The 25,395-nt window shown below is 45.3% G+C and overlaps 1 protein-coding gene across 2 annotated transcripts in view; it reads right to left on the bottom strand.

Moving 5' to 3' along the window:
- Positions 1-25,395, bottom strand: part of VRK3 (VRK serine/threonine kinase 3) — a 165,257-nt gene that overhangs the window by 40,658 nt on the left and 99,204 nt on the right. For both annotated transcript variants that reach the window (XM_088456776.1, XM_088456775.1), the window contains 3 exons: positions 23,063-23,171; positions 18,017-18,106; positions 6,739-6,871 (listed from right to left, as the gene is read on the bottom strand). In XM_088456776.1, the coding sequence (XP_088312902.1) occupies positions 6,739-6,871; positions 18,017-18,106; positions 23,063-23,171 (332 nt within the window). The remainder of the gene's footprint in view (positions 1-6,738; positions 6,872-18,016; positions 18,107-23,062; positions 23,172-25,395) is intronic.

The raw sequence follows: 25,395 nt of genomic DNA, 5'->3' as shown, positions 1-25,395 counted from the left end.
CCAGGGAAGAGCCGCCGCCAGCCTTGACTTCTCTGGCAGTGGGCTTAGGAACCGTAGGAAGGTTGATGGATACGGCCAGGCCTTGGACTAACCTTGACATGATGGTGAAGCAGGAGCCGTATTTCACTGCTTAATGTGGGTGAGGAGTGTGACTGGAGGCGTGGAACCGGCTGAGCACTGTTTTCAGGGATATGTATGTCTCGGCTGGGAGAGTGAAGGCATCTAGTACACCAGGTGTGAGCAAGACCTGCATTACACCACCAATGTCCAGTGTTACATAAAACCCTAAACCTAACCCTCCCCCCTGCGCTACAACCTAAGACACCTGGCTTACCTTCATTCAGTATGCCGGGAGTTGGGATTTCGTCGTGGGGCTAATGATAGGCGTCAGGATTTTGACGTCTATCTTTAGTCCCATGTTGGGCTTTCAGTGTCAGGATTTCAGCGGCCGGGTAACCTGACTACATCCCATACTGGGTACATGATGCTTACATCATGAAAACTTTTTCATCATTCCTACCACCCTGAGGGCATCTCTGGGAGTGCTGGGCATTCCCCCAAAGAAGGGGTCATGCCCCCATCCCATAAGGCCACACCCCTTTTGAGAGCGCAGGTAGGTGTGCCCTCCTCAGTGATCAGCACCCTTCCCTAAAAAAATCCTGTGAACACTACATATCCAACCTGCTTTCACAGACAGAAATCCTCAAAAGATAGCCTGTTGAGGGCTGAAGTTGAGAACCACTGGTTTAATCCATAAAAGATTTTGTCACAGCAACAACAAATGCAAGGGTCGATGTTCTAGTTCCATTAGGAACCCCTCAAAACAGTGCTATTATCGATGGAACAAAAGTATACTCAACTTACCTCCCCATCAATCTTCTGTGCTGTCAAAATCATCGCAAAGCATGTCCACCTGTCTCTCACTCCAAAGGCCACTGGAAGTGAACCAATTTCCGGTTTCTGCACATACCAATTTTAGCAGGAGCCAATCACCTGGCCCTCCAGATTGGATGACGTGATCTCCCAGAAGTTAGTGATACCCATACTTCCAGTATTCGCTCTACTGACACTCTTCTGAAGGTCGACAAAACACTGGACAGGCTCCCTGGAAGACCCATCAGTATATTGACCAACTATAAAGCCAATGTTATGCAGTCAAGTTAAAATTTTTTTTTAATGAAAATTAGGTCTTAGTCGGTGATTCCAGAAAATATACTGTTTGTAACCTTGGATGTTACATCATTTTATCTCCATTGTCAGGAGATTCAGGCAGTATGTTCTTGTTTGCTGAAAGGTGATATTTTGGAGCTCGCAATGACTTTGTCTGTTCTTTGATAAAGACTGTACTTACAAACAATTCGTAGGCAGAGTCCTATTACTTGCAGATTACTGTGATCGTTGTTGTGTCAAATGTAGCACCAGTGTATGCTAATATATACATATCAAAATTGGAAGAACAATATATTTACCCCAAATATGGTTCTAGCACTCTACAATATTATTGGATTCTAGATGATTTTTTTGTTGTTGTTGTAATGGACAGGTACTGGATAGTCATTGGCATGCATATGTACTACTAACTCCCATTCAACCTACCAGCAACATCCAATATGACAATATACATTTTCTAGATATATGACTTAATACATACGGAAAGGGGTATAGGGACCACTCTATTTAAGAAATCTACGGATCACAAGACCACAATACATACTACCAGTCATCCTCCTCATACGTTAAAAGACAACTTGCTTTCTCACAATTACTAAGAGTATTAAGAATTAACTATGATTAAAGACTTGCAGAGATACAACTTCAGAAGATGTGTGAATGCTTTAATCACCAAAAGTTGCAGAACAATATCTAACCAGAGCTAAGCAACGACACCCGAAACATAAGAAGAACATGGATTATATAATGTTTATAACAACTAATTTGATACCAACGCATCCATCTTTCACAGAACCATAAAAAAATTTGATTTGTGGTGCAGACAAAACCTGGTCTTAAATTGTCCACTAAGAAACCTCTCATCTTATAAGAGGTGTCCTAAATTAAGGGACGCTGATAAGAACTATGAAATTTGCCAGCACACACTCACCAACATGGCTTAGTGGTGTCAGAGTGGGATGTTTCCACTGTACAGGGAGAACTAACTGTTGCAGGATGTTAACAGAGTGTATTTACCCATAGACATAGAGGAGCAAAAATAAAGATCCAAATTCAGTCTTATTTGCAGATCAAATTATGTTATTTACATACTCACTTGCCCTTGTGGGTAAATGAATGTGGGTAAAACTATATGCCCATTCAACAAACATATGGCAAATCACAGATCTTTGATACAGGTGGCCCTTAATATGGTCCAGATTGTCAAGCCAGAGGCGAGATACTTTCAGGAACAGCGACAGTTTTTACACTGTATGACTGATATGGAACCTAAATTACCAGATGGAGGAAACCATGGTCTTCAGAGAGAGGCAGAATGCATATGTAAGCTGGATACCATCAATCCTAGAGGACTAATTGAAGGAAATCAATTGAAGTGCTTTCTCCGATAGTGTAATAATTCATTGCACTCTGTAACCCACCTTTCTATTGTAAATGGTGTAGATTTAAGTGAAGAAGTTATGTGAGAATGATTGCTTATGTGAATGTAGTGCTATATCGCTTTATATTTGCTTTTGGGTCATTCCATGCCAAATCAACACAGCTTCCAACCCGACCGTCTCAGATTTTCATGACATTTGGTAGGATGATAGACGGCACAAAATAACTTTCATATGTAAAATTGTATCCTTCAGTGATATACGGTGTTCATGCTACAGGGTTGCAAACATGACAAAAAATTCAAAATTTATGCTTTCCACGTCAAATAAAACTAATCATAACTTTGCTTCTAATTGTGGTAGAACTTTCATGTTGGTCTTGTTTTGAAGCTAAGTTACCATAGTTTCATAAAAAAAATACTGTACTTTTATATTTAAAATACTGACTTTTACATTCAAGGTCACATGATGTGACATTTGACCTTGAATATCTACAAAAGTGTATGTATAAATTTTTTATACAAAAAGTATGTTATACACTTAAATACAATCTCTTTTTGGTATAAGTTTCATTTTGGGAAGCCTTTGGGAACAGGAGTAAAAAAAATATTAAAGTACTGCTGTTCAATCATTCTTGCACTAACCATGCAACTGGCAAGTTCATTCTGACTTGTCTTGTAGTGTCTCTCTCTGTGTTCTAGGCATGGCCATCAGTGGTTTTTCCATCAATGATACAATAACAATCCATAGTGAACCATCAATGGTTTGCACTACTCAGTCTGGCTGCAGCTTCTGCTTTGAGAACTAGTTATACAAAACATGCTAGCCTCTGGGAGGGGACAACTAGGTAAGCATAGGGCGAGGCTAGGGATATTACTCGGCATTAGAAGCGCAGCGGGGGGCATGACCATGTGATTGCGTAATTTTGGCCTGCCTCCACTATACAATGCTGAAATTACAAACATTGTGAAGCAGGGGGTGGGGCCATGGTGATGCGCTTTAGCATATGCAGGGGTTTGTGTGGGAGCTGAAATCGTGTCCGGGGGGGGGGGGGGGGTGGTCAGCCGGCTGGGAGACTTGGCTGCTTTTCTGGGGGTCCAGGAGCACCATTCGATTTTCGTGAGGCTACCAGCCAGCCGTTTCAGGAGAGTAGGCATGTATGATACAAGGGACTAAGAAAGTTTATCTCAGAGGTCCTCAGGGCACCCTAACAGTCTGGTTTTTAAGGATATCCATGCTTGACCACAGGTGACTTTGATTTAACCACCTGTGCTCAACCATGGATACCTCTAAAACCCGCACTGTAGGGGTGTGTTGAGGACCACGTTTGGGAACCTCTAGTTTATCTAATCTAGTGCATCAGTGAAAAGTAGTAGTTTGATCAAAAGCGTGACAAATGGATAAGAAGTACATTAGGGCTCAGTGCAAGAACCCATTTGATATGAAAGGAAAAAGCAGCAGATGCTACCATGGACGATTAAAATACTGCCACGTGTCAATAGTGATCAAATGATTTGTGATAACTGCTGAGGAAGGACCAAGCACATCAATTGATGAGGAAAGTGACACAGAATGGCAACATGCAGGACTGAATCAGCTTTGCAGTCATTAATTGAAAGCTTGAGCAGTGTGGGAGCATCATCTAACAAGAGGAAAAGAATGAAAAAAAAACTTGCAAAAAGAAAGCTGTAAAAATTGCAAGTTATAAGAAAGGATATATTCCATATTCCAGCTGAGGAACCTGTGCCTGATAATTGTCTTCTACAGCTGCTGTGTCCTTTAATATCAAATGGGTTGCAGCCAGGGGCGTCGAGAGGGGGGGAGCGGCACCAACAGCAGACTCCTATGCCTGTGGAGGGGAGCGATCACACTGATCACTCCCCCGTCTGGCTTTGCGCCGGGCTGAGGGGCTCACAGCAACCCCCTCCCCAGCGCCACTACAAAAGGGTTTCTCTTTTTTATTTTAGCTCAAGGGGGCGTGGCCACACCAACCAATATTAGGCCACGCCCCCTCTTCACATGGGCCCGGCAGGGCTCTCTACACCCCTGGTAGCAGCACTGAGTCTTAATGTACTTTTTATCCATTTGTCACGCTCTTGATCAAACTACTACTATTTACTGATAAACTGTATTACCACAAGTCAAGTCTGAATTTGCCAGATGCATGGTTAGTGCAAGAAGGGTTGAACTGCCGTACTTAATATATTTTTTACTCCTGTTCCCAAAGGCTTCCCAAAATGAAACTTATACCAAAGAAAGATTGTATTTAAGTGTATAACATACTTTATGTACAAAAGAATTCAACACTTTTTTAGATATTCAAGGTCAAAGGTTACATCATGTGACCTTGAAATGTAGAAGTCAATATATAAACATAAAACTATTTTGTATAAAAACTCTGGTCCCTTAGTTTCAAAACAAGACCAACATGAAGGTTCTACCACAATTAGAAGCAAAGTTATGATTCGTTTTATTTGACCTGGAAAGCATAAATTTGAAATTTTATATCATGTTTGCAACCCTGTAGCATGAACACTATCACTGAGGGCTAAAATGTTACATATGAAAGTTACTTTATGCCGTCTACTATCCTACCAAATTTCATGAAAATCTGAAATGGGCGGGTTGAAAAGTTACTTTTTTTGATGATTTGGCATGGAATGACCCTTTTGGGAGATAATTTTGTTTTATTTTGCTTTGTGTTTTCTTTCTTTTGCTCTAGATATGTATATTGTTTAACCTAACTGGACTGAGGTACTCTAACTGAACCATCCATCATTGCTATGCCGATCTGTAACATGCATAGAACATGTATTTAATTCCATAGCTCACGATTGTTGTGTCAGCTGAAAGCAATCTATACGTCCGCATAGAGCGAATACCGGATGTATATGTATCATTAATGTCCGGGAGACTGCGTCATCCAATCTGAAGGTCCCCATGATTGGCTCCTGCTAAGTTAGCACGGAAACTCGACAAGCTTAGCAATGATTTTGGCAGCACAGAAGATTGGGGAGATAAGTAGAGTACATGTCTTTTCCAGGGTATTAGAACAGTCTTGACAACGGTTACTAATGAAACAGAGACGTCAACCTTTGCTTTTGTTGTTGCTGTGAAGAAATATTTGATGGTTACTATATTGGTGCATGTCCATTTTGAAATAGATAGATATAAAATATATTTTATACATTTCAAAACCACAACTTGTGATGGGACCCAGAAAGTATGAAGTATGGCCCAAATATTTTAAATGATGGGTCTCTGCGGCCCACATAATTATGAGCTTGGTGCAATCACTGGTAATATTATTAATCTATGGTGCCATTGGATGTCTATTTTACAATTCAAAATACACAGATCTTTAAAGTCTTTTTCTATTATGCTCAAATAAAACACTTTACTGCATTTATTATTATATTGTATATAAACCATACCTCTAAGATTTCTGTTTGATACTTATATCGCCTGTTTATTAGAAAGTGATCGCGTCTATCTACTTAAGAGGTGCACATCTCCCCTACAATCATTTGCATATGAGTAGAGCTCTCTTTTATCCAAGCCCGGCAACAGAAACCTTGGGGCCCCAACCACATTTCTCCCGGGTACGTACAGAATTGAAATAAGGAAAAATACAAAGTTAATGGAGCTATATGCCATACTGTGCCCGTAGTTCACATTACATGCCACACTGCCTCCAGCACATACATTTCACACTGCATGCTACACTGAGCCCGTTCCCATTGTATGCCACATTGTGCCCTCAGTATACATATATACCATATTGTGCAACCAGTTCAAAGTTATTTCACTGTTACATACCTCCCTTTCCAGTGCCAATCAGCAGCAGCCACTGATGAGGTCATTCTTATGAGGCTGCTGAGCACCAGGTATCAGAAAAGCATCTGATGAGCTCCTCCTACAGTATCAGAATTCAGCACATGCTCCTCTGTCCCCTTCTGTGGAGTCGCATATTAAATATTTACTTAAACCTCACCTGCAGCTCTAGCTGTGCCTGCATTCTCCCCCATCACAACTCCCCCCCCCCCCCCCCCCTTGTTAGATGTGCGCCCATTTACAGGGGCAAAATACATTTATTGTCAGTGAGTTTAAAAGGTCTCCCTGCTATATATCGCAATTATACAAAGCAGACTAACAAGCGATGTTCAAAAATCTTGTGCAGACAATATACCTGTGCCTTTGTGAAGATCAAGGCTAATGAACTCAGCTGTGCCTTCATGGGGAGTTCTACTGCCTTCTCTGAATGCAACATGCTTTCCAGCAGGGCAGTAGCGATACGCATTATGGTATCCAGCAAGGTAGACCTAAGAAAGGTTTAATGCATAATTGATTCAATATTTTGCCCAATTAAGACTAGCAATTTCACTTTACTTTCTTTAAAATGTAGCTTACAACTTTTAAACTTTTGTGTATTGCACAGTGGTGCAACTAGATGCTCCTGTGCCCAAGTGTAAGAGAAAAACCATGGCACTCCCTTCATTTACAAGTACAGTGTTTTATGATGATAAATGCTAAAGGCCCTGAAGGGGTCCAGAGTCCCTATACAATTATTTGGAGTTAGAAGTGGATGGTCCAGAATTTCACAGCTCTAAATACTGCAGTGATTTTCAACCTTTTTCAACTCAAGGTACAATGCACAAGATTTTAAAATTGCCAAGGCACACTATCCTGCGAGCGCAACCACTGAAAAAACGTACACATTGGCTCCCACATAAAAAATATGCACGCGGCATGCTGCAGCACAGTGGCTGAAAAACGCTGAAATACTGGTACTCCACAATCTGGGAAAGGTGGCACCAATACAGCGATGCAGTAAATAATGGAGGCAGTGCCAGAAAGTAAAGATGCGTAGTCGCACATCTTTGCTTCCGTCGTGCCAAACAGCCCCTCTCGGCGTGCCAGGTCCTGTGCGACTCTGCTAGCACCGGGCGTCTGTTTCTGTCGAAAATGTGTCTAAGTCGCAATGTAATGCTACTAGGATGCACCAAGAGACTGTGCTGATTAATTTGATATGTGACACTTGTATATTTGTTTGTGACTGAATCAGCATACGAAGTGCTACAATGCAATGGGTTTTTCCTACGCCAAGTTCCCTTTACAAATGCAGTTGCACACAGATATGCAAGTTTTGCATATCAAATTAATCAGCAGAGTCTCCTGGTTGACCTTGTTCCTCTCTATCCACTCTTTCACGTTCTCTTCTCCGACTGACCCACCTCCCCCAACTTACTTGTCCGTGTTCCCCAAAGGTCTGTTCTTGTCTCCTTCTATTCTTCCTCAACAATTCCTGGCTTGGACGTCTCATCAGCTCCTTCATCCTCCAATGCCAGCTCTATGCTGACCCACCCAGTTACCTTTTCTCCTCTGACCTCTCTCATGTTTCTATCTTTATGCTATCTCCTTCTGGATGTCCCAGCGCTCTCTCAAACTCAAAATATTCCAAGCTGAATTCATTGTATTTCCTCATCCAGTATCCCCCACCCCCTCCTCTCTTTGTTGTCAACTCCATCCTTACCACTGTCCCCCAAAGCTCTAGACTCTGCCTTCTGCTTCACTCATCACATCCAGTTTCTCTTGCAATCATGATAGTTCCACCGTCGTAATATTTCTGGCATCAGACCCTTTCTTGCCATAGATACCTCCAAAACTCTTTTTCATTTCCTGCTTAGTCTACTGTAACCTTCTCCTCTCTGGCCTTCTTCTCACCACTCCAATCTATGGTACTGCTTGTCTAATTTAACTATCACACCTCATTGTGTCAGCCCCACCCCTCTGCCAACTACTACACTGGCTCCTCATCCACCTCAGAGCAAAATTCAAACTCCTGACCCTTGTAGTCATGCCATTTTCCCCTACATCTCCAACCTCATTCCTGTCACATCCCCTCCCTGCTCTTAAATGCCATCTAACCTCACCTCTGGGTCACCTCCTCTGACTTCCACATCCAAGATTTCTCCCATAATGGTTCACTGCTCTAGAACTCACTCTGTCTCCCTATTATTATTATCCTTTATTTATATGGTGCCACAAGGGTTCCGCAGCGCCTTACAAAGTACATAAATAAATGCGCACACAAAAGACAAGTACATAGACAAATGAGCACACAAGAAAAACAAACAGTTATTAACAGTACAACCAACACAGGACAAATACATGATTTATACATTGCTGCATAACACTTAAATAAGCAGCATGGTGTCAGCAACCAAGGGTTAGGTGCGGTTGTAAATTAAAGTAGGAGTAAGTGAGGGAGAAGCACATGAGGGAAGAGGGCCCTGCTCGTGAGAGCTTACATTCTATCAGACTCTCTTCCAATATCCACACAGTCAAAAAGGCCCTTAAGACCCACCTCTTCATAAAAGCTTATCATCCCTTCTCATAACTCAGTATACGACTCTTTTGACCTCCCATCTATTCTCTTTTCCAATTCAGCAACTCTGATTATGTGTGTCTGCCCACTTGTGGAGTATAGTTTCACTGAATGAGGATGTCCTACCCCTCCCTCTAACAAATTTTAATTTCTTGCCTTCTTTACCCTTCCTCTCACTTTCCCAATTAACTCCACAACATATTTGGTTGTATCATTTTATTATAGTTATCCTATGTACTGATTTCAGTTGTACTATTAACGTCTTTGCAGGGCAGCAGACACCTAGTGGCGCCATATAAATAAAAGATTATACCAACATTGGGCCATATTCAATTAGACGCAAAAAGTATTGCCGATTGCGACTTTTCGCCTGTCGGAAAAGTATCGCTGTATTCAATTCAATCCGCTTTTCGCATAGGCGGAAAGTCAATGCAATGTAACAGCAGGAGAAAAGAAGTGCTAAATATTTGTTTTGGGGAGCAAAGGTGGGGAAACCACTCAGAACCCTTGGGACAGCCCCCCAATGGAAAACTGCGTAAAAAAAAAAAAACACCTTAAAAACACCCCAAAAAAATGACTTAATTTGGGGGCGAAAAAGCACAAAGTGGGGGGACAAGTTTGCAAACTAGCGAAATAAGGTTCTGGGGGTGCTCTAAGAAGGGGTCAAGTGTTTTAAAAATGTCACTATTTTTAAAACGTCACTTTAGAGACATTAAAATATGTACCCCAAATTTGCCAGGACTACTTATTTTCTCCAAAAGATACTGCTTAAAGCCATTCTTCACCGCTTGTAAAAAGACGCTAATTAGAGGCAATTGTACCAACTTAAGTACCCAAAACAGTTTTATTAGGGCTAATCGGGGACATCTACATTGATTCCTTATGTTAGTGCATCTTTTTTGGGGGGGTACAAGCTGTTTTCCCCAATTCTGACACCACTTTCCGCCTATGCTGACTTCGCGTGTTGCAGTTTTCTCGTCTCTTGGAATTGAATACGGCGAATAGCCACGATAAGTTTCCGCGGCTAAAATACGAGATGTAGGCAAAAAGTACAGCATACGAAACTTTATCGCGGGCACGAAACTAATTGAATACGGCCCATTGTGAGACAATCCAAATACAGCATAGGTTACCTTCCTTTGAGTCTTATTAGTTCATCTGCCACTGTACAATCTGTGTCACTGTACTAAAACAACACTGATGAAATTCCTTAATTAAGATTCCACAGAACACTACAGTATAGATCCTCATGTACTCCTGTCTCTTCATGCTTTTCACTGCCCCCTTCACTAATGGTTTCATCAGCAGTTTCAATAGAAGTCTAGTAGTGTACCTAGTATTTAACTTGTAAATTGACTGAGATTTGTTCTTAGGCTACTGTTCATTAATGATTCAGTATTTTCATTTTGGTGGATTTAAATTCATGTATATGTGGGGTAGTGTGATATATGTGTAATTATGTATAATTGTTTATATGTTATTAAAGTTGCGTCACTTTTTAATGTGATTTAATTACTTTATGGACAGAAAATTTATTTAATTTTTGCTTCCTTTTTTTGCCATTTTGGTATTGTTTTTATTTATTTACACAGTAATTCCCATTTTTTGAAGATGCAGCTTCCAAGTTTCTTTTTGATTTATAACAGCTGTTGGAAAGTAAAAATGTATATTCTTTTAATTTTTTAATTATATATGTTCGGGAATATTGAGAACCGAAATGTTTAATAAAAATTTCATGCAAATGGAAGGCTTATATAAACATTCCACCCATCACTAAACACAGCAAAAGTCTCACTGCTCTTTATTGTATTTGTTTTCTGTATGTATGTTTTAATATATTCATTCTGGATACAGATAGGGAAGCTGAGGCTTCTAACATCTAGTATGCCTTTGCGAACTAATGTCTCGACTTATTCTTCAGGGATGAGATAGCTCATTCCCTTTCTAAAGGTGCATATCCACTTACAGACATAGAAACGAGTATACGATTACGACATTGTAAATGTGCAGTCATTTCACAGTCTGTGATGTGACTACACTGAATGTTCAGTGTAGGCTCATCAAACATCCCCAAACATGGGCAACCTGACGTCGTCGTCAGGTTCACCAGCATTGTTCGGGTTATGATAAATGTCAATAACGACCAGCGGGCGTGCGCATCGTTGGTCATTTTCGACAAATACATGGCCGATTTGCGAACGATTAACAAGCGATTGAATGATAATGATGTTATCGTTCAATCTGCCTATTTAATCGCTAAGTGGATACGCACCTTTAGTCTCTGTTCTAAACAGGCACACTAACAATAATATGAGATATGGTAAGAACTTACCCTTGTTATCTCTATTTCTACGAAGTCCATAGGGTTCCACAGGATACCTTGGGGTATAGGTGTGACGTCAGTCGCAGGGCACCAAAGCTTTCAGCCTCCCAGGATGCACTAGGTCCCCCTCCTATACCCCGCCCCCGGGCCAAGGCACCTCAGTTAGTTACCAAGCCATAGGCCGGAGGAGGAGAAGGAAGAGAGAGAACAAAGATCTGGACACATACAAGAATCACATTCTCACCAGAGGGAGACGGAAAACCGGTGACCAGAGCAAAGCCCATCTGCAGCACAGGTGCGACAGGGCGGGAGTCCTGTGGAACCCTATGGACTTCGTAGAAATAGAGATAACAAGGGTAAGTTCTTACCATATCTCATATTTTCTACTTCAGGGTCCATAGGGTATCCACAGGATACCTTGGGGATGTCCCAAAGCAGTATCCTTTAAGGGTGGGGACGCTCCTGTGCAGAAAGGAGAATCCGCCGCCCGAAGGAAGCATCCTGAGAGGCGAAGGTGTCAAACCTGTAATACCTCACGAAGGTATGGACAGAAGACCACGTAGCAGCCTTGCAGATCTGAACTGCCGAGGCACCACGTCGAGCTGCCCACGAAGGACCCACAGACCTAGTGGAATGAGCCTTCAGAGAAGGAGGGACCGGTAGGCCTTCATGAAGATAAGCTTCAGAAATAGCCATACGGATCCAGGCTGCCAAAGTTTGCTTTGAAGCAGGCCAACCCTTTTTACAGAAGCCATAGAGGACAACAAAGCGTCCGACTTCCTAAACAAAGAAGTGCGGTCAACATAAGTCCTTAAGGCCCGCACAACATCCAAAGAGGCCTCACCCACGGAAAGACCCGGTGAGTTAAAGGCCGGAACAACTATTTCCTCGTTAACATGAAACTGGGAAACAACTTTGGGAAGAAACTCGGGCCGAGTGCGGAGCACTGCCCTGTTCCCATGAAAAACCAAGAAAGGGGGTCTACAAGAAAGAGCCCCTAACTCAGAAACACGTCTGGCTGAAGCAACGGCCAGAAGGAAAACAGTCTTAGCTGTTAGCCATTTAATATCCACTGAGCCCAGTGGTTCAAACGGCGGTCCTTGGAGAGCCCTCAGGACCACAGCCAAATCCCAAGGCGCCACAGGTGGAACAAAGGGCGGCTGAATACGGAGAACACCTTGCATAAAGGTGCGCACATCCGGGATTGTAGCAATCCTACGGTGAAACCAGACAGATAGGGCCGAAACCTGTACCTTCAAAGAAGCAAGGCGAAGCCCATGATCTAGTCCCGCTTGCAGGAAGGCGAGAATCCGAGACAGACGAAACTCCCGCGGTGCATAACCTCTCGGTCGACACCACTGGAAGAACGTATGCCACACGCGATGGTATATCCTCGCGGAAGACGGTTTCCGAGCTCGTAACATGGTACGCACCACAGAGCTGGAAAACCCCCAGGACCTCAGCATGGCCGTCTCAACAGCCACGCCGCCAAAGACAGCCGAGTCAGGTCCGGGTGAAGACAAGGACCCTGAGACAGAAGGTCCGGTCGTAGCGGCAACCGCAGAGGACTGTCCACGGACAGACCCTGAAGGTCTGAGAACCAGTGCCGTCTGGGCCACGCGGGAGCTATCAACAGGAGCGTCCCTCCTTCCTGTTTGAATTTCCGGATTACCCGTGGAAGAAGGGAGACCGGAGGGAACAGGTATGCGAACCTGAACGTCCACCGGACGGACAGAGCATCCACCAGAGACGCCCCTTCGTCTCTTGTGCGAGACCCGTACACCGGCAACTTGTTGTTGTGCCGGGACGCCATGAGGTCGATTTCTGGAAGACCCCACCTGTCCACCAGTAGTTGAAAAACGTCCGGGTGCAGGGACCATTCCCCTGGATGAACGTCCTGGCGACTTAGAAAGTCCGCCTCCCAATTTAGCACTCCCGGGATGAAGACCGCTGATATGGCCGGAAGATTGCGCTCCGCTCAAACCAGGATCCGAGAGACCTCTACGAGAGCCGCCCGACTGCGAGTTCCTCCTTGCCTGTTTATGTAGGCCACGGTGGTAGCATTGTCCGACTGGACCTGCACCGGGTGACCCTGGAGAAACCGCTGTGCCTGCAGGAGAGCATTGAAGACCGCACGGAGTTCCAAGATATTTATTGGAAGCTCCGCTTCTGTCGGTGTCCACCTGCCCTGGAACAAGTGTGGACCCGAAACTGCTCCCCAGCCCCGAAGACTGGCGTCCGTTGTCAACAGGACCCAATTTGGAACCCAGAACGGACGTCCCTTGTTGAGGTGGGTCGTCTTTAACCACCACGCAAGGGACAGGCGAACCTCCGGGGTGAGCACAATCGTCTGGAACTTCAGAGACTGAGGCAGCCCGTTCCACTTGGACAGGATCAGGTGCTGCAGAGGTCTGGAGTGAAACTGGGCGTATTCCACCATGTCGAACACCGACACCATGGAGCCCAGTAACCTCATCGCCGAGTGTAAGGACACCCGGCGGCTGTGCAGACAACTGCGCACCCTTGACTGTAAAGCAGAGATCTTGTCCTCCGTCACGAAGATCCTTTGCTGTCCCGAGTCCAATAAGGCTCCAAGATGCAGAATCCTCCGAGACGGGATTAGAGTGGACTTCTGCCAGTTGATTAGCCAGCCGTGCCGTTGCAGCAGTGCAATGGTCAGGTCCAAGTGGTGTAACAGGAGCTCTGGAGATCCTGCCACCAATAACAGGTCGTCCAAGTACGGCAACATGCGGACTCCTTGCAGCCGCAGAGAAGCCGCCATGACCGCCATAGCGTCCTGTATGTCCAATGACACCATGTGGTCCCCAGGTTCCAGCGCCAGAATGATGGACCGTAGGATCTCCATCCGAAACTTCGGGACCCGCAAAGACTTGTTGAGTGCTTTGAGGTTGAGAATCGGACGATATGACCCATTGGGTTTCTGTACCAAAAATAGATTTGAATAGAAACCCTGGCCCCTCTGGGAGAATGGAACAGGCACTATAACTCCAGCCTGGAGCATAGTGTGCAATACCTTCCGCAGCTCCGTAGCCTTGTTCCGGTCTGATGGTAGACCCGTGGTGAAGAATCGAGCCGGGGGTCTGTGCCGGAAGGAGAGGGCGTACCCGTGAGAGACCACCTCCAGAACCCAAGTGTCTGTCGTAGTGAACGACCAACACCGGGAGAACTGCAGCAGGCGGCCTCCCACCCTGGGATCCCCCAAGGGGAGACCCGGACCGTCAGGCCGCAGGCTTGTCATCTGGCTTGGGGGCCGGACGTCTGGTACTCCATGCCTGTTTCCGGGGCTTGACCGATTTCTTAGGGCCAGCCTGTCGAGGAAACGACTGTGGTTTGGGCCTGCCCTGGGCCCTAGATGACCGAAAGGACGATGGTCCAGAACCAGAAGGAGCAGCGGCCGACGGGAGACAAGCAGATTTGGCTGCCGCCAGCGTGGCCACAATCTTATCCAGATCCGGACCGAAGAGAACTTCTCCGGTAAACGGCAACGCTTCCAGACCTTTCTTGGATCTGCGTCCGCCTTCCAGGATCGCAGCCACAAGGTGCGACGAGCAGCTACCGCTGCTGAAGAAATTCTAGACACCAGAGTACTAATGTCTAGAGCCGCCTCGTTGATGTAGGCGGCCGAATCACGGAGATTGCCAATCAACTCCGCCTGTTCGGCCGGACAGTCGGATTCAAAAGAAGCCTCTAATGAATCCGCCCAGCGCTCCATCGCTCTGGCAACCCAGCAAATGGCCATAGCCGGCCGTGCTGCCCCCCCTGCAAGGGAATAAGCGGACTTCAGGCAGATTTCTACCTTGCGGTCCGTAGCATCCTTAAGGGAGGACATGGATGGCATCGGCAATGTGGCACTACGGACAAGACGGGTCACGTGAGAATCCACCTGTGGAGGGGATTCACACTTAGCAAAATAATTATCCGCGAACGGATAAGCCACCGCCAGGCGTCTCTGCGGCTGGTATCTTTTGCCAGGTTGTTTCCACGCCTCCTCTAAATGGTCCACCAACTGACCCAAAAGAGGAAAGACTGTGGCATCGCCCTTCACATCTTTGAAAAAGGCATACTTAGATTTAGCCGCTGGGGGAACTTCGTCCTCAATCACCAAGGCTGTGCGGACCGCCCGAATAAGTCCAGGAATATATACTTTGGACTTAGCATCAGCGTCCTTAGTATGGAAAGGTTCCTGATCGTAAGGATCCAGAATCTCCCCATCATCAGACGTCCCTTCGTCATCCTCATAAGGAGCGGACAGAGACGCCACCGGCCTTTTATGAAGCCGCATCACAGACTCCCCTTGCAACACATCCGACAAGTGCTGTACAGAACTCGTCAGGGAGTTAACCCACGCTGGCTCCTGAGAACCCGGGAGCGGGGAAATAGGGAGACTGTGGGGTACCACCAATTGTCGTGGGAACCCCTGCATGGGTGACGACACCACAGACTGCTGGGACAAACCCATCGTAGTAAACGCGGGCTGCGGAGCTAACTGGCCCACTAAAGCTGTTAACGCCTGAGCGAAACAAGCCCAGGGCGGCTCCTGTACCGGTGCTGTAACCGTAATAGGCCGCGCCATGGACAAACACTGCCGGCAAAGGCCCTCCGCGCTACCCTCCCCCTCCGCTAACGGTACTTTGCACGTGGTACACTGTAGCCGGAGGGGAAAATCACTTTCAGACATGATGGCACCACGTATGTGACCTCTCTCACCAATTAAGTATTAAATAGGCGAGAGACCACCCTGCAGCACCGCACCGCAAGGGCTTTAGCAGAAAGAACAGGGACAGTAATAAAGCTGACAGTTTAGAGAAGAAAAGTTACAGGCAGCGCTAGCACAGTCACATACAATGCAGAGAAATAACAATTCCTGCACTAACAGCGCTGATCACTCAACTACACAGACACAGGGCCTGGTAGGACACAGCGCTGCATACACAGACCTGAGCCACAGCGGAGGAGAGGTATGCGGGGGGACCCAGACCACGATGCTTCCTTCCAGACTTCCAGCAGCGTTCACCATGCGTTGCAGAGAAGATGGCCGCCGAGGAGCAGAGAGAAGCTGGCCTGGGGGAGGAGCGCTGACACAGGACCAGTCAGCACAGTGCAGAGAGGGCTGTGTGCAGCGGGGGAGGCGCCGGCTGTGAGACAGGGAAGGCGCGCTCCCCTGGCATGCATTTAACCCCTGGGACGCCGCAGCGCTACCGCTCTGCTGCGGTCCGCTGTCCCAGGGGGTAGTGGAAGCGCAGGTTGGTCGCCTGGCTCCACGCTGCAGCCAGTCCCCAGGGAGCCCCCTGCCTGGGGACTTAGGCCCATGTGATCAGCGGGGACCCACCGCGGGACCCCGCTGCTTACCTCTGTCCCCCTTGAATCCGGCCATGGTCCGGAGCATCTGGGGTCACCGCTAGCTGTGACCCCAGACGCCCACCAGCATCCCCGGATCAGTACCGGCGTTCTGGTACCGGCGGGGTGTAGGGAAGACAGCATGGACGTCAGGACTGACTGTCCATGCTGTTCATCCAGATGTGCAGCCACAGCTGCATGAAGAAAAAGCTTCAGGGGCTCTTCTAGCCCCCACTCCAACAGGTGCACCCGACTCCGGCCGGGCACCAAACTAAAACTGAGGTGCCTTGGCCCGGGGGCGGGGTATAGGAGGGGGACCTAGTGCATCCTGGGAGGCTGAAAGCTTAACTCTTTGGTGCCCTGCGACTGACGTCACACCTATACCCCAAGGTATCCTGTGGATACCCTATGGACCCTGAAGTAGAAATATATATACTTTATGTAAGGCATTTAATAACTAATGTGTTTTATGAATTAATACATTGATTAAAGATTAATTTTTATGTATCCATATGAACTGATTTCATTTTGTTTAATCATACAATGAAATGAACCTCATCTGAAGATACAGAATACATTCATTTTCAGACTACTCTATTGTATTGATGAAACGTGTCATGTTTTTATATTTATTTATTACCAGTTATTTATATAGCGCACACATATTCCGCAGCGCTTTACAGAGAATATCTTACCATTCACATCTGTCCCTGCCCCAGTGGAGCTTACAATCTATATTTTCTACCACATGCTCACAAACATACACACTATGGTCAATTTTGAGGGGAGCCAATTAACCTACCAGTATATTTTTGGAGTGTGGGAGGAAACCGGAGTACCCGGAGGAAACCCACGCAAGCACAGGGAGAATATACAAACTCCGCACAGTTAGGGTCATAGTGAGAATCGAACCCATGACCTCAGTGCTATTTAAAACTTTTCTTTCAGCTGTCTGATTATGGAGTTGAGTTAACAATATTCAATTACCCGTGGTAAATTACCTCAGATGACGACGGGAGGTAGCCTCAAACTTTAACGTCAGGGGCTTTTCAATTAGCCTCCCGCATTCGCCCAGTAACCTTGTTAACCACATGGGTTATCGGGCGTAAATGCACAGGATCTGTGGTAAGTTCACGCACCTGTGTGATAACTGGCAGTTATCACCTGATAACTGCACAGTTAATAGGGATTTCTTTTCGGGTCTCAGGAGACCCGAAAAGATATCCCCAATAAGCGGGGCTAATTGAATATGGGCCGGCGATCAATTAGCCCCATTCAATTAACAGGGCTAATTGAATCCCACCCTATAAAGGACAACTGAGCGTTGCTTTCTGCCAACTTAACTTTCATAGAATATACCTGTCCCCATAAACATAACATGGAGGTGGCGTTTCTTACCTCAGAATCATCATGATTTACAAATATATTGTCAGCTGTGACGTCACCATGGACATATTCGTTTTCATGGATATATTCAAGTGCATCAATCTGCAGGGAAACATGACATTACTATTTACTTGTGGTGATGCCAAAATTTCAAGGACATATGTGTGGTACATAGTAGTAAAATCTCATTTGTTTTAGCTTTGTCTGTGATACAATGTAGGTTCATTCTAATGAGCCCAAATTGAATGTTTACTAATGCTGAGTTAATTCGGGCACAAAGTGATTTCATTGCTTTCCTCTGAACAAAGCAACATTTTGTTCCATATTAGCCACCAAAATGGTGACACACATAACAACTAAAGCTAGTTACACATTAGACGATGTGTAAACTATGCGATGATCGTCCCGATTTCCATACATCCCCAGAACAAATGATATAGTGCATTCACATTGTGTAATCCTTCAAACAACTGTAAAAAATAAATCTTGCATTGTTTGGGAGTTTCATCATTAACTATATAAAGTTAAAATATCGCATGGTCGTACGGTTGGGCGTACACACTACCTGATTTTAATAAAATCGCTAAAGATATGTTCTGAGATGACCTGCATGTACAGCAGATCAGAAGATGCGATGAACGACACAGGGAGCATGCAATAGTGCGTACACACTAGACTATGTGGACGATTTAATGTTCCAATTCCTTTATAATTGTCAAATCATCCAATTTATTGTCTAGTGTGTACCCAGCCTTAATCTAGCACAAATCAGATTAAAAACAGTTGATTGCCTATGACCCTTAATAAACAACATTTGAAAGATACTGATTTGCGTTGTTGGCATTTTTCATGTATTTACGCTATGCACTAATTTTTTTTTTACTTTAATTTAAATTTTAACCAAATCACTTTTTGCTAGTCCTATGTATCTTGTGGTACCAGAAAGTACTGAATTTGTGACAGATGTAACTTTCACATTTCTACTGTAGTAAATTGGTAGAATAACCAGTAAAAAAATAATTGCAACATAATTTTTATTTCCTATTTAGCCCACTTTTAGTAAATTACTTTCAAATTTAAAGACCTGGAATGGGACACCAACACTCATGTCACAGAAGTACTCAAGACAAATATTAACTTATCATTTTTATGTTATAAATGTGTCACGGGTCTGGTATTCTGTAGATCTGACATGGGCCCCAGGGTATTAACTAAGGAGTGCAAGAAACGGGGAGGCTTCAAGATACTACGACTCATAGGTAATACAGGTATTGGCAGGCTAGAGACACTAGAAATCACGGACCAGAGAAATGCAAGGATACTAGAATTGGAACAGGAACCCAAGCCACCGGGCAGCCTCTCCCCTAATGGTCCAAAGAGCAATCAGGCCAGAGAACTACTCCAGTGACAAAAAGAACTTTAACTCAAAACAGTATAGTACTGACAGTATGGACCTGGGAACCAAGGCAGTAATCAGAGTCTTATGTAACCAGGGAAGAACTAATGAAGCTATATCCCTGGTACAGCTCTGACGCAAGACATGGACCATAATCTGGAAGGGGAACTCAGGATATCGAGACACTTCAGGCACACACAGTGCTAAACACCTTGATGCTAAAAGACTTGTGACCTGATCATGCCCTCTAGACCTGGAATCCCAATGCTGACTATCAGCCCAAGACAAGAGCACTCAGTACAGAATAACCAAAATAGTCAACCTAGATTATGCAGTAACCCACTATAGCCACAGAGTGTAGTGATACAGTCCAGATGATGCCCGCACAACGCAGAGTGGAATCCACGCAGGTGATAAGATGTGTGACAGCAGCAGATGGTATGCACCGCAGGTATACTGGCAGGACTGGAGCTGGAGTTGGTAGTGGTCTGTGTGCAGCATGGGAGCCGCAGCGCTGATAGATGCTACACAGCGGTAGATTGAGTGCAGACAGTGATGATCAGTCCGTGTGCGGCGTGGAAACCGCAGCGCTGAGAGATGATGTAAAGCGGTAGATGGAATGCAGACAACAGCAAGCGGTCTGGGTGTGGCATGGAAGCCACGGCGCTGATATGGTATACAGCGGCTATGGTAAACAGTCTCGGTGGTTATCTGCATGAGCATAAACCCCCTGGCAACGAGCACGAATCCCCCTGGCAATGAGCATGAATCCCCATGGCAACGAGCATGAATCCCCCCGGCAACGCGCATGAATCCCCCCGGCAACGCGCATGAATCCCCCCGGCAACGCGCAGGTAATTTTAAAGTAATTAGAAGCCTTACTGTGGGGCATACAATGGTGTCGGGCAAATATGTAAGTGGCAGGTTTAAACCTTCCATGTATAAAACGCTATTCTATAGCAGCTAATTACCGCTTTGCTATGGATTGGATCAGTGGGGCCAACAACTACTCTTTATTTTCACTAGAACAGGCATGTAGCTCAGATATACATTTAATAGCGTTACTACACACCAAACCCTCATTGATGCCAAAACACGCCTGCATTTGCCCAGCCACCCCCACCACCCACAAACGGCACTTCCTGTCAATCACTTGGCTATGGGTCTGCGTACACACTGCATTCTCATTACTGAACGCAGTGGCTAGTTCGCGCACTGCAATAGATACGCAGTACTCAACAATCGGCCAATTGCGTGCGTCTTAGCACTTGCAATCTTTGCTGAATCAGGTCCTTAATACGGTAGTTCTTGAAATCGTTCATGCTGGTATTTACCTATCTACAGGTGGCTGGTGGGGAGATGGTACTTGTGTCCCTACATAAATTCGACTCAGTGGAGTGGCCCTTCCTTGGGAGGTGTTATCTAGATTTGGAGTGGGATCTAAATTTCTGGCATGGATTAAATTTCTTTACTTTTGTCCGGCGGCCAGAGTAAGCATAAATGGCTTTGCTACTGATGCTTTTAGACTAGAAAGGAAGACTAGACAGGGCTGCCCGCTGTCTCCCTTATTATTTGCCCTTGCAATAGAGCCCCTGGCCTGTGCTATTAGAGCCTTCTAATTGATATCTGGCTTCAGAATTATGGACAAAGAGGAAAAAATTGGTTTGTATGCGGATATCATTTTGTTTCTTACAAATATGAGGAGCTCTACTTCTCCTTGAGTTAGTGCAAAGGTTCCCAAACGCGGTCCTCAAGGCTCCCCAACAGTTCAGGTTTTAAAGATATCCATAATCTCCGACATGCTTTCTGTGCACAGAGGCGGAGTGGTTCCTGGGTTTTCTAAGGCTCCAGTGCCTTTGAAAGTGCGTACACTACCCTCTAAGAAATCTGTCTCCGTTGCCTACTCCTCACTCTTATCCCTCGGTTGTGTAGAGGGACTGACTAACCTTAGATCTCATTGGGATCATAATCTTGGCACTTTGGACCTCATTCAGACCCACTTGCAAGTGCTATGCGCTCACAAGTGGGTCGATGGTGAGGGACTGCACACGCGCAGCACTTGTACTGCACATGCGCAAGCCCTGGAGCGAGTGACAAATGCACTCGCTCCGGGGCTCGCTACAAAAGAGGCGTCTGTCGATGTTGATCGACAGCTCGCCCCATTTTGTAGGCAGGGTGGCCGGACAAACTGAGGCGTTCCTACTGACATCACCAGTGATATCAGTAGGGAGCTTCCTGCTCTATTAGAGCAGGAAGCTACCTGGGGCTTGCGGTAGACGAGACCCTACCGCAAGGGTCTCGTCGCAAGCCCCGATGGTCGCGATGGTCTTGACCATCACCTAGTCACTCGCTAAAGCTGTGGGTGGTAACCCACAGCTTAGCGAGCGGCCAGGAGGCCGCCTTTCAAAAGAAAAGCGGCTCGCCTTCATTCAGAGCGAGCGCTCGCTTTCTGCGAGCGGCTCTGAATGAGGTCCTTTGTCTGATGATGACTTGAAGGTTATTGCAGGTTCTCCTCGGGATGCCACAGGTTATGCTAGATTTCAGCATAGGGTCTATTGGACTCCGCTTAAGCTTTTTGAGTTGGGTGGTTCTACTGTGGACTCCTGCCCTAAGTGTATTGTTCCTTCTGCTGACTTCTGGCATCTCCTTTGGTCCTGATTGTATACGGAACACGGGTGTCCATGCTCCCTTATTGAACCCACGTATCTGTTTATTTAGTCTGGATTTAGAAGAGTCTCTCTCTATTTCTGTAAGACTTTAAGGCAATAATCTTTTAACATTAGCCCGGGTATGTGGATGGCCTCTGACCCTCTTCTATTACTTTCCCCATCATTAGTGACTCTAGTCAATCTGACAATTTCCCATGAACATTACATGTATCAGAAACAAAACTGTCCAAGTAAATTTGATAAGGGCTGGTCCTTGTGGCAGGACTCCTGTTATGCCCTTCCCGATCGTTAATAATACTGATCCTTTTTAATGTGTTCTTATTTTTGTGCCTCTGTCAGCCGATATGCACTATGTTTACAGATTTAGTTAATGTTACTGCTACCTTCATACACTAGTTTCTTAAAATGTCCGAAAGAATGTTTTGCAAATATAATTCTAGTTCTCCTGCTAGAATGTCAACTTATCTATTCTTATGTTTACTTTGAAATTGTCTTGATTCAATGTTCGCATACATTAATGTACCTGTAATTATCTTTTACATTTTCTATCTGTTAAAAGAAAAATGTAAAAAAATACTTGATTAAAAAAATGTTTATGGGCCTCACAAAAGAAAACAATGCAAAGAAAGGGGTGTGAGCAAGGGGTTGCGGGGAGCCATCTCCATGCTCAGTGATAGGACACTGAGCGGACGGGGCTGGAGCAGCTCAGACAGAGCTCAGCACCAGCTGGGAGTGATGTGCAGCGTGAGCGGACCTCTGTGCTATCCGGGACTGATGCACAGCGGGAACGGGCCTCAGCGCTAGCCTGGACAGACATCAGGGAGGTAAGAAAGTGGTTTTTAAGGGTCGAAGCGTAACAGTGTGTGTATAAAACAGCAGGAGGTGCGTAACCTTATGGCAAACATTCTTTATTATTTGTACTCATCATCCATTTTTCTTTATACTAATCAGTAAAATACCTTGAAGACAAACAAATATTTGAACATCACATACCATCCTGTACACAATCTGGTACACGGCTTTCTCAGGCAGAGGGTCACCAAGTTTATTTTCTATAATGATGGTTTGAAGATTCTTTCCCAATGCAGAAAACACCAAAAACCTGCAGCAAACCAGGTGTAATATTAGTCATCATGTGTATCTCAGCCATCCTGCAATATAATGCTACATAAAACTAATTGATCAGTCTCTTATGTTTATCTAGTTGTACAAAATTAAATTAGAGTTAACGTAGTATGACTATTCTATAATAAGTTTTGTAAACTGTAAAATCAATTAGCTTGCCTTCAGCAGAAATACTAAATCTCACTGGTGTCCTGTCTGTTATAATGGAAATCGGGAACAATAATAATGTGAATCTGCAATAACAGGTAAGCAAGATTCAGCACTAACCAGTTTACACAATGGCCATGGAGTCAAACAAAGACAAAGGCCCTCATTCAGAGCCGTACGCTCTGAGCAGAGCGCACGCTCTGAATGAGGGCCGGGCTCCATTTTCATGGAGCGTCCTCCTGGACGCTCGTATAGCTGTGGGTCACCACCCACAGGCTATACGAGCGTGTATTGTGATGGTCGCGATGGTCGAGACCATCGCGACCATCGAATTTGCGAGCCGGAGCCTGCTCCCTCCGTCGTGCGCATGCTCAGTCCATAACATCGACCCACTTGCGAGCGGACAGCCGCTCGCGAGTGGGTCTGAATCAGGCCCAAAATCCATTGATTATTTTTTTTAGTTTTATAAAGGTACTGGTCAAATCAGCTAACTTTATGTTTGAATTTGAAGAGATTTTGGCATCACATAAGCTGCACACGCAATTAAGCTCTGCCCTGAAACTGCGATATGAAGTCTATTATAATTAGGTTTTCAAGCCGAGATAAATCATGTTCCGACTTGAATCAGAAGGAGCAACCTAAGATGAGTATGCAAGGGAGTTTGTACTTTTTGCAAATTTCCAAACACTGTGTGGACTCTGATGTGCTAGAACCTGTGACTCAGGGAGAACAAAAATGTCTAACATATGCAAATACAGTACTGGGTGTATTAGGTATTAAAAAGTAACAAAACTTTCAATGACACATAATATTCACATAAAAACATCAAATATGTTATGCAACAACGATAACAAGTATCATTAAATGAAATCTTTTCTGCATTGCATATGTGTGATAAGGGATGGGAACGGGATGCCGGCGGTCAATATCCCGACCGCGGCATCCAGACAGGGTTAGGATACAGACACCTGTCGGTAGGTATCCTAACCCACCCACTCTCCCTAACCTCCCCCTTCCCGTACCGTAAACACCTATCACTCCCCCTTAGTGCCTAGCTCTCTCCCTACTGCCTAATCCTAACCCGCCACCTAACCCCACTTACGGTCGGGATTCCGGCGGGCAGGATGGCGGCGCCAGGATTCTGACAACTTTATTCACTTATGTGGTCATGGATTATCTGTGACTTCCACAAACATTACAAGCTCATTCATGTCTGTCTCTCTGCCCCCTGTAAACACCCCCCCCCCCTGCCAAGGCATTTGTTGGAACTAATCTGCAATGTTTTCAGAGTTCATCTAAGAAATCATAAACATGAGAGAGGGGTATATATGATTCATGACATGTTCATGGCGTGTAAATGAAAGCTACTTTGAAGGCAGTTTTTATTATATAATTAATCATGTTAAAATAATATTTACTGCGGTATCCAATTAGCCCCGAAAATTGTTCGGACACTAACGGATCCCCCAAGCTATCTGATTAGCCCCGAAGTGCCGCCCGATGCCGGAACTTATCGTGTTTTTTTTGAGGACCTGGTGTGTCCCGAGAAAAAAATACATGAAAAGTGCCGTGTTTTTGTCACAGCAAAGGTGAAAACACATAGGTCCCATGTGATTTCGGATTTAGAACATGATCGTGAGGGATGACAATGCAGGTCCTAGAGCAGGGATGGGGAATCTCAGGCCCGATGTCTGTATAAGGCCCGAGGGCTGTATAAGGCCCGAGGAATCATTTGGTCTGGCCCTCGGAGAATTTTTCTGCTAGCCTCATCTGGCTATCAGGGTGCCTAGAATGGTACCCGGCAGCCAGAATCTATGCAGCAGTGCCGCCTGGAATGTCCTTAGGACGCTTCAGATGGTCACAACGCTGCCCTTACAGCTCCCCGGAACATCTTCAGGATGCTCCAGGCATTGCTGTAATTACTGGCAATTGTGGCCTCGTCCCCGTTTGACATCACATTGAGGGGACGTGGCCTGCACCGGCCCGCAAATACTGTTATATATATCAAAATGGCCCTCTGCAGAAAAAAGGTTCCCCACCCCTGTCCTAGAGTA

This window comes from Taudactylus pleione, unplaced genomic scaffold, assembly GCF_031769625.1.
Source record: "Taudactylus pleione unplaced genomic scaffold, aTauple2 ptg000717l, whole genome shotgun sequence".
In the NCBI taxonomy this organism is placed as follows: Eukaryota; Metazoa; Chordata; class Amphibia; order Anura; family Myobatrachidae; genus Taudactylus; species Taudactylus pleione.
Note: the sequence above shows the minus strand (reverse complement) of the source record. Positions and strands in the feature narration are given on the sequence as shown.